Source organism: Propithecus coquereli, unplaced genomic scaffold (assembly GCF_000956105.1).
Source record: "Propithecus coquereli isolate 6110/MARCELLA unplaced genomic scaffold, Pcoq_1.0 Scaffold124, whole genome shotgun sequence".
Taxonomy (NCBI): Eukaryota; Metazoa; Chordata; class Mammalia; order Primates; family Indriidae; genus Propithecus; species Propithecus coquereli.
The window spans coordinates 1,386,096-1,396,256 of record NW_012136525.1 but is presented as its reverse complement, the minus strand read 5'-3'; the positions used below and the strand labels follow the sequence as shown (position 1 = coordinate 1,396,256).

The following is a 10,161-nucleotide window of genomic DNA, read 5'->3' as shown; positions in this document are numbered from 1 at the left end:
TAGAAAAAAATTAGCCGGGCATGGTGGCACATGCCTGTAGTCCCAGCTACTCGGGAGGCTGAGGCAGAAGGATCGCTTGAGCCCAGCAGTTTGAGGTTGCTGTGAGCTAGGCTGACGCCACGGCACTCTAGCCCGGGCAACAGAGTGAGACTCTGCCTCAAAAAAATAAAAAATAAAAAAATAAACTGGTTATATAAATAACAAAATATAAATTCTGAGTAAAACAAAGGCATGGATCACCTTCATTTTTTTCAATAGCCCATAGAATGGTAACATTTGGAGGAAAGACATGTTGTGTGTGGTGTTGGGTAGGGTTGGGGGTTGTGGGAGCTAGCAGGGACATATTTGCAAAGGAAAAGTGGAATGCTTTCAATAGTCTCCAGCTTATTATATGGTTTGTATGTCAACCAGTGATTTATAGAGCGAGAAAACTACGTTAAATCTGCATTCCTACTCAACAACTGGCAAATGAGCTGCTGCTCTAAAAAACTGAGAATATCAGCCTTGGAAGAGAAGCCCCTTCTTCCTTCCTCTCCAGCCAAACAACTTAACCTCTCATTACTTGCTTGGTGGACCAGCTGATGGTAAAGGACCTAATTATATTATTTTTTTTCCAATGTCTATATGCAATGAAGTTACGGAAACCTGATGGGATTCCTACCTCTGGGTAGGAGGGAGTAATGCCATGCCTTGACGTACAGTGACTTGAACATAGTAGAGTGGCAATAAATATTTGTGAAATGAATGAATATCCTTTCTGAGGAATCGGAAGATAAGAGGGTGTGATGAGCAACAGCATCCTGCCATCCTGATGACTATACTTAATGGCTTGGCATCCCTGGAGTTTCCCTAATATACCTCATAAAAGTTGTTCAACACTGAAAAAAAGTAGGGGGTAAAAGATATGAGATTTGAAGTTTACACATCTCTGAGACAAGTCAGAATGAACTAGACAGGTTATAGGAAGAAACAAAAGTAGAGAAAAAGTTGTCAAAGGCTAAAAAATAAGCCCAGATTAGAGAAGCAGTCCCACCTTCCAACCAATGCCGGCATTCTTATAATAGGGGAAATTATCGCAGATCCAGCGGTAAATCTCACTGAGGGTCATCTTCTTGGCTGGAGAGGAGTTGATGGCATAGGTGATGAGGGTGGCATAGCTGTACCGTGGTTTGCCATCCTGGTGGACTGCTGCCTCGTCTTTGCTCAGGGTGGCATTAGGATCTGTGGGTGAGCCTGGTGAACACTTGCGGCTGCTCCCTGGAGGCCCAGCCTGGGAGGCACTCCCGAGCTTCTCAATGGTAGCTCGGAGGGTCAGCTGGGGGAGCCAGTCTATGGAGGTGAGGCTACTCTCTAGGTCAGAAGCCATGGTACTTTTGGGTTCTGCAGAGAAGAGGACAAAGGGGAGAAGTAACGCTGGGGGCAAGTAATACTCAAATCGTAGTGTTTAAGGGAAGTAGAGTCTCTTCCCATTATAATTCTCACAGGAGACCCATGGGATGGTCCTCAACCAGGTGTTCCAAAGCCCTCCAAGCAAATGCATCATCATCTACCAGATGACAGACTGCTGCTTATCCTACATCTTAACGTGGAGCATGGCCAAGAGGCCTTTCCCTTCATGTAGGACCAAAAGAGAGATCAAACTTCACATTGAATTGAGCTATTTCCTCAATTCACCTACTATAGCCCTATGGGCAACATAGTATTTTTAAACTATATAGAAATTAAGTTTAAAAAAAAACCCACTTAGATAGCAGGTAAAATTAGCCGAAGTCCATTCTCCAATTACATGATGCTTGTTATATTTACATACAACAACCACAGATAGATAAAACAAATGTACATGTAAAGAAAAACAGCATGCGGCCGGGCGCGGTGGCTCACGCCTGTAATCCTAGCACTCTGGGAGGCCGAGGCTGGTGGATCGCTCAAGGTCAGGAGTTCGAGACCAGCCTGAGCAAGAGTGAGACCCCATCTCTACCAAAAAAAATAGAAAGAAATGATCTGGACAACTAAAAATACACATATATAGAAAAAATTAGCCGGGCATGGTGGCGCATGCCTGTAGTCCCAGCTACTCGGGAGGCTGAGGCAGAAGGAGTGCTTGAGCCCAGGAGTTTGAGGGTGCTGTGAGCTAGGCTGACACCACGGCACTCACTCTAGGCAGGGCAACAAAGCGAGACTCTGTCTCAAAAAAAAAAGAAAAACAGCATGCATAAACACAAACACACATTAACGAGGCACATACCAACACTTTTAAAGATGTTTCATATTAGATATATTATGAGCACTTGCCCTTTTTATCCCACACACATGTGCATGTGAGGCATATTAGATATATCGCACGCATAAATTATTTATAACAACCAGCAAAGGACAGACACAAGACAGACACATAAACAGTGGGCCACATACACAGAGATCATGATTAGGTATAAAGCATACATTACCAACAGAGCACAAAGTCACACACAGAGGTAATAGATCCTGAGTGCACAGCTGCCCTCACACCTGTAAAGCTATCCCTTGCATGCTCCCGCCCACAGACACCAACACCAGGAAGAAGTCATCAGCAAGGACCTCCCACCTCTCAGCCCGCTGGGCTTCACTGAGCCGGGAGACACCCAGCTGTGTGTGCACCAGTAACAATCAGATAGCCTGGCTAAAAATAGCCACACTGGGGCTAAGAGCTGGCTCCCCTTCTCCGCCCTCCTCTTCCCTCCCTCCTTCCCAGCCAGGCACGCAGCTCGCTGCACCTCCATGCAAACTCCTAGAGCTGCCAGACCGCCCACGCCTGATGTTTGCACACCCTGCTGCCACCCACACCTCCCGAGCGCTCTTGCTGGCAGAGAGGTATAGCTAGAGTGACGTCTTGGTGGGGGAAGGTGAAGAATGAGGGATGATATCTGTATTGCAGGGTCTGTAAAGGCTGGCAGGAACCACTAGGTAGCCATTTGGCACTCCCCTAGAGCTGATGCCAGCAACCCCCTAAGCTCTTGCTGCCTAACAGGTTTGTGCCTGTACAGCTGCCAGATTCCAGCCAGCATTTCTTCCTCAGTCCCACCAAAGCACTTCTCTTGAGGAGCCAGGGCTAGATTGCCTCAGAGTTCAGAATCCTGGACAGTAACATATCATGTGGGTGATCTCTAAAATCCACAGCCAGATATGTGCACAAGAATATACACACAATCACACACAGATCCACACACTGTGCAGTTCAAACTTCAATCCCAGATATGACCGCGGCCCCCTTTCCTAACCCCAGCACATCTTCCAGACTCCTACCTCACTCTTCTGTCCTAGGAAGTGATTCCCCTGCCCTTGACACTTGCCCCTTCCTCCTAAAGGTCAGCATTCTCACTCATTCTCCTCTCCTCTGCAGTCCCACCCATGCAATCTGCATGTACACACAGGCAGCCAGCCCTGTGCTCCTAACCAGCAACACGCCCAGTCCACAAGGCTGAAGGAAGTGCCTCAGGGGCCTGGGCAGCAAGAGACCCAACTGTAACCCAAGAATTGTTAGGAGAAAAAAAGGCGGGGGAGACATGTTTATAAATAGCATCAGGCAATGAAGAGTTTCCCCTTTATCCTTAGCTCCTCTCCCCACCATCCTCCTTTTCATCCTACTACTACCACCTTGTCCTGAACCATGGAAACTTGGAAACTAATAAGAACACTTAATCATTCCAGGAGCCTCACACCTTCCAGCACTACTAAGTCAAAACACCCCAGCCTCCGGGCTACAGCAGGGTGCCCGTGGCATGATCACAGTTCCGTAGGTGGGTCGTCGCAGCAGAACAGTAGCATGCCAATGGGCAGTTTTTCAATGACCAGGGTTCTCCTGGGTCCTCCCCAGATGGGAGGTCTGTAAAAAAGTTTTACCCCATTCCCTATTATCTCAAAGATCCCTAGGAAATCTCCTCTTAAGAGCACAGAGGCCTTTTAGTTGATTTTTTCATTTGAAACAAATCTCCCAAGATTGGATGGGGCATGAGAGTAGATTTAAAGTGTTTAGAGGGCTTACAGAACCCACTTGGCACATGCCAATCACAGTGAATTCCAGAAAGAGAAGCACTCTCAGCCTTTTGCTAGTTGTTCTATGCCCTTCCCTGCCCTTACTTACCCCAGCACCAGGTTAGGACACTGAGGTTAAATTTAACCTTTCCCTAGCATCCTCCCAGTCAGCCCTCCAGATACAGCCTCAGCACCCAAAATATAATCCAATCTTACCAGCTACAAGAAGCCTGCAGCCTCTGATCCTTCGATCTCGCTGCACCATTCTCCTTTAACCCATCCCACCTCCTCACCCCCTTCACTTCCCCATTCATGAAGGGCAGCCCAGTGTGTAGACCTTCAGAGACTGAGGTTCCTTGGTACTATTCACAACCTGAAACTGAGTGTCCCTAACCATCCTGATGAAGTCTGATGCCTCAGTTTCCCCCTTCAATAAAAGGGATGAAGTCACATACTCCGCCAGAGCTTCCTCCCTGGAGGGAAGTGAATGAAGCTTAATGAGCTCGTCGTGGCTGCCTCACATTCCACGCTCCCCAAAATAATGGCAAGAGGCTAATGTTCAGGGCTATTATTAGAAAGGCAAACAAGAGGTACTTCCATTTCTCAGTCCAACCAACCTAGTTACCCAGACCTCTCTCTCCAGGTGGGCCTCGTGCCACCAGGACTGGGCAGAACCTGAGTCAGGCCACATTCTTCTCTGCGTGCTGGAAGACTGAAAGGAAATACCCATAGAAACCGGGAAAGGCAGCCAAAGGGCAGGCTCCATCACATCCACGGGACATCTAATGAAGACTACAGTACTGTGAGAAAGGCAGAGAAAACCAGACAGAAAGACCTTCTGAGGGAGTAAAAGACCAATCCCGGATGAAATCTATGAGATCCAAAATACTGGGCACAGTTTTCTACCCATTTTATCTGACAGGCCAATAATTGTTCTCTGTACAGTGCCAACGTCAGGTATTGAGGAGTGATAGGTTCCTGCCCTGTACAGAATGTGAAAGCTAAGAGAGCAGACGCTAAGTTCACCACATAAGGAGTCAGGCTTTCTGGGTTTCAATCACAGCTCTACTACCTACTGGCTGTGCAACCTCAGACAAGGTACTTGACCTCTCTGTTCCTTGGTTTCTTCATCTGTAAAGTAGAGATGATAAATGTACCTACAAAGGGTTGCTATGAGTATTACCTCGTTAATATTTTTAAAGCACTTAGTAAGTGCCATATAAGTATAGCTATTATTATTTTTGAAAGGGGAAAAAAGAGAATACTAGAAATTTAAAATTAGAAAACTGACAGACCATAGAGGTAAGAGTAGAAGCAAAAAACCTGCAATGGTTTGGGTTGCAAAGGCTGCACTGAGTCTGCAATGGTTTTCAGGACGTCAGAATCTCAAACTTTTCCTTTGGAGATAACATCACTCCAGTGCCACTGCTAGGATCAGGAAAACTCCAAGGATGAGGGAATGGGGGAATATCATCTCTTATCTTTCGGCAGGAACTAGTCATAAGACATGATCTGGAAAATAGCACTCTCTGAATCACAGTTAATTCAACCCAACAGCCACCTGCTTCTAACTATTTCCACAAAGGCATAAAGCATTAGGGAAACTCAGTCCCAGCAGGGCCAGTTAAACAGTGTGGCAGTAGTATACCTGTGTTGTGATACAGTTCACTCTGAGCCATTCAAGAAGGTGCACTCCAGCATCTGGCAAAGTACTTTGTAAGAAACAGGCTGTGTTACACCAGAGTGGTCTCTTTTTTAAAAGGTGGAAGAAGGAGTTCTGCAGTTAGGAGTCAAGGGTCCTCATCCTTTTGAGACTAGAGGTATCAGAAATGAAGCTCTCTTATTAGATCTAGAAGAAGTGGTCCCAGTCGGAGACTGGGCTGCCCTGCTGCTTGAGATAACTATTACACACAGTCATAAAGGCTCCCACTGGCCAGCAGGAGGCCAATCCTTTCCTCTTAGCTGGGCATCCTAACCACCACCTTCTCCAGGTCCTTACGCAGGGGCACCTGCTTCTAGAGGCCTACCAAAAACACACAATTCTAGGTAACTGGAGTATAGTCTGGAAAGCACATATTTACCTATCGCCACAGACATACCCACACAAAACACAGAGATAGAGCCACAATCACCTGAATTAAGGAACATAAGCACATTGTTGCTCCCTATCTCATAGACAACCACTAACAGGTAGCTTCCAGGATCACGTGGATGTACTTAGGAACTTAGGCAGCCCACCCATGGCCCACAAAGAGAGAGAAGAAAATATGAAAGCCCAAGTCGGATGAAGCCTCCCACTTAACCTTGCTGTGATACAGAAGAGATGGTATCTCCTAATGGCCAGGTAGGAAAGCACCCAGCCAGTGACCTTAGGTGGAAAGGCAAAGTTCTACAAAAACACAGTCCAGGCTTTGCTAGGAGGATTTCCTGGCACCTTCTTCCTGCTTTTTCTGAAGATTCTGGAGTTTGATGATTCCCTATCTTATGAAAGAAAACTTTAACGCAAGATTCCAAAGACCCAGACTGAACAAGAAACAGGAAGGGAGAGGATGAAACTATTAGGTGCTTTTCTAGATGGAAACTCTCATATACTCTCAGAGGTCAAATCTCCCCAGTGGTCAACTTATTTAGATGGAAGACTGGAAGGAAGCTGAGCAGCAACCCTCCTATCTTCCTATCCAAGATCTAATTTTTTTGAGGAACTGTCAGCAAAGGACAGGAGTCTTACAGGAGACTGAGGCAGTGGTACAGGGTCAGCATTAAGGAAGAACTTCAACCCAGGAACTGCCATTCCCCTGTATACTTTCTTCTTGCCTTCAGGACATGTGGGATTCCCATTTTCCCTGTAAGTAGAGGCGTACATCCAGCTAGGAACAGAATGTCAGGAGAGGAGGCCTCTTTGTGTCTGAGATACGATGAGTGCGGACAGATCGCTTTTCTTGTCAAGGGAGCAGTAATCACAGTGGGCTGGAGAGAACATCTCTGCAGACACTAAGCTGACCTCGGCATGCCCTACACAAGGCCAGGACACAAGTTGCCACCTTGACTTTAGTGAGGGCCCACTTTTCAGGTGAGAATGGCCAAGGATGGATGCTGGTCTGGGTGTCTGGCTGGGTCGCATCAATCATCACTACACAGTAGGCATGGAGTTCTCAAAATGCAGCCACTTTCTGATATCCCTTTGTCCTTAGCATGGAAACATCCACTTCCCCAGGGACTTCAAATGAATCCCATCCCTGGTGGTCCCCAAATACTAAGAAATCCGTTTCTTGGAGCCTCTGCAGCAGGATGTGGGGTGGAATCCAAGAGCTTCCCCAGAACACATTTCCCAGAGGATTCTGAGTTATCACTCTACCCTCCCCAACAATGAAACCCAAGATCCATCATCTCAGCCCCTACGCCCACTAGAGCTTAGAGATGGCAGAGAGAAAATGAAAGAAAACACTAACCTGTCTCCACCGCTCCCCCTGCAGAGGGAGGGAACCACCTGGTACTGGACTTTGGGGTTGGAGGGAGTCCCCTCTTCAGAGGCAGATGACAGGTCTCATCCTCAGTGGCTCTTCCTGTACCTGGCTGAGCCTCCCAAGCTGGGGAGGGGAACTGGGTCCCCTGAGGCTGAGGAGCCAAGGGAGGAGGAGGAGGGGGAGGAGAAGGAGGTCCTACCTGGGGAAGGTGGCACACCCCCCACACCCTGCCAGTTACCCTGGGGAGGAGGGGAGGAGCCTCTCCCAACCAGGAGTTGTCTCCTCCCCCTTGGGGGAGTCCCCCTCCCCCCCAAACTGGCTCTGTCTGGGGTGGAGGGCTCTTTCTGTCTGCCGGAGATCTGAGTGGAGGGGCTCTACCCCGTTCCACTGTCTAGGTCCAAGGAAGTTGGGGGGAGAGGTCTTCCCCTCTCCGGAAGGCTGAAAGCCGATTCCTCTTCTTTCCCTGGCGCGTCCTTTGCTCCCGAACGTAAGGACTCCTCTGCCCTGTGAGTACTGGCTGGGATGGAGGGTGCCTACTCCATAGGCAAATCCCCCTTTCTCTTTGCCTCGAAAGTCCTGAACTGTTGAGAGTGTGTGTTTGGAGAGGAGGCGGCACGCCGGGGTGGTCTCACGCTGCTTCCTGTAGGAAGGCTCACCCCTTCCTACTTCTGGGGGTCTCCTCCCCGGCCAGTATGGGGGTTTTCCTCGCCTCTAGAAGGAGAGACGCGTCCCCTCCAGGGGTCTCTTCTTTCCCTCGCCCGAGCGGTAAGGAGTGGTAAGGGTCTTCTCTCCAACGGGGGAGAGGCTGCTCCCGTCCCCGCTCCCGCCTCCGCTCCTGGGGTGCCCCAGAGGGTGGGGTTTTCGTACTCCCCGCTCTCCCTCAGCTGGCCTGGGCAGCAGGGTCCGGGAGGCCGCGGCTCGCGACTCCCGTCACTGGCTACTGTGGCGGCAGCGCCTCCACTAGTCCCGTCCCGTCCGGTCCGCTCCCTTCAGCGCGTGGGGCTCCCCGCGCTGCCACCTCTCGGGCTCCGGCCAGTCCGGGCTCCCGAGGAGCCAGAAGGCGGACGGACAGTGTCAGGGCTCGGCTCGGGCTCGGGCTCGGCTCGGCTCCGCTGCAGGCCCCGGCTCCTCCCCGGCCTCCGCGCCGCACTCCGCGCCCCTCCCCCTCCCCCGCCCGCCCGGCCGCCGCCGCCGCCGCCTCCCGGCGCGGGTTAAGGAGGAGCCGGGCGGCGCTGAGCCGCGGGCCGCTCCGCCGGGAGAGCCGCGGCCGCGCTCGCGGAGAAACGCCGCCGCGATGCCCAGCGGGGACACGCGCCGCCGCTCGCGCACCTGCAGCCGCCACCCGGCCGCTGGGCTCCGAGCAGCTAGCTGTGTACCCAAGATGACAAGCCACTGCTCTCCATCGGGAGAGTCTCGTGCGCATCTTAAGCTGTCAATCCAATTGACACAGTAACTCGGGTACACTGGCCTGTTTTTCGTTCTGTTGCATTCTGTATGCACATGAACATTCCCAGTTGTCCCAGGAATGTCTTTGGTGGGCTTCTCTTACCCCCAATTTATAAAGGGTCATGGGGATTGGGACGAAGTTTATGTTACCCTGATATCATCCTGGAGTTCAATAAATGCTTCCTGAATGAGTGGATACATAAAGGGATAAATGAGTGTGTAACAGAGAAAGAAACATCAGAAGATCAAGCTCCTATTCCTTGTTCCAGCTTTGTAAATTTGTGCAAGGCCCTTGTTCTCCGCAGTCTTGGTCAGTAAAGAGGGAACCTTGATACTCGGCCTGCTTACCCAGTAAGGCTATTGCAAGGACCAAATGAGATAATTTGTGTGAAAGTGCTTTTTAAACAGTCCAGTATACAAAGGATACAAAATATGATTGTTCAGTTCACTTCACAATCCTATAAAATACCTTATCCTGAGTATCACAGAATATAGAATGTTCTCATAGTACATCCTTCTGCCCCTTAGAGAATAATCCTCACCAGAGATGGAAAATGCCACCAGGGAGCCCATCTCCACTTTTACTCCTGGAGTCACATTATTCTGCTATAAATTCTTATATATTTCATCCTCTGCCTTATTAAACTTTCTCAAACTACTCTACTTTCTATCACATAAGATAATATGAAGACAAAAATATTGTTCATAAAATATTTGAATTGCCCCCAAAAATGACTGCGTACTCAAGAGTACACTTGATGACTGACTACATTTCACCTTTAAGTAGTAAAGTCTTTTGTCTTTGGCAAAATATGTACCATATTTATTTAAATTAGATGAATATATTATAATTGGATTATGTTCATAATGTGCCAGGCATTGAGCTGAGAACTTTGCATGTGTTATCACATTTGATTCTCCTAGGGATCCCATAAGACACTATTATTATATCTCTTTTAAGGATAAGAAAACTATGACTTAGAGATATTGACTATGTCTGAGTTCACATAATTAATAAGTAGCAAAGTCAGTACTTAAACTCAAATCCTAATGACTCCAAAACCTGGCTCTTAATCTCTATGTCATTGTCTGGAGTTGTCACAATGAAAAATCATCCTCAAATTTAAAAGCAGTAAATGGGCCAGGTGCGGTGGCTCACGCCTGTAATCCTAGCTCTCTGGGAGGCCAAAGAGGAGGGCTGATTGTTTGAGCTCAAGAGTTCGAAACCAGCCTGAGCAAG

At 48.7% G+C, this 10,161-nt stretch overlaps 1 protein-coding gene across 1 annotated transcript in view; it reads right to left on the bottom strand.

The window, feature by feature from the left end:
- The window catches only part of FOXJ2 (forkhead box J2), a 32,614-nt gene extending 24,024 nt beyond the window's left edge, over positions 1-8,590 (bottom strand). The window contains exons 1-2 of the mRNA XM_012637797.1: positions 7,461-8,590; positions 1,034-1,380 (exon numbers count right to left, since the gene is read on the bottom strand). Of these exons, the coding sequence (XP_012493251.1) occupies positions 1,034-1,366 (333 nt within the window). The 5' untranslated portion in view covers positions 1,367-1,380; positions 7,461-8,590. The remainder of the gene's footprint in view (positions 1-1,033; positions 1,381-7,460) is intronic.
- Between the last annotated feature and the right edge of the window lie 1,571 nt (positions 8,591-10,161).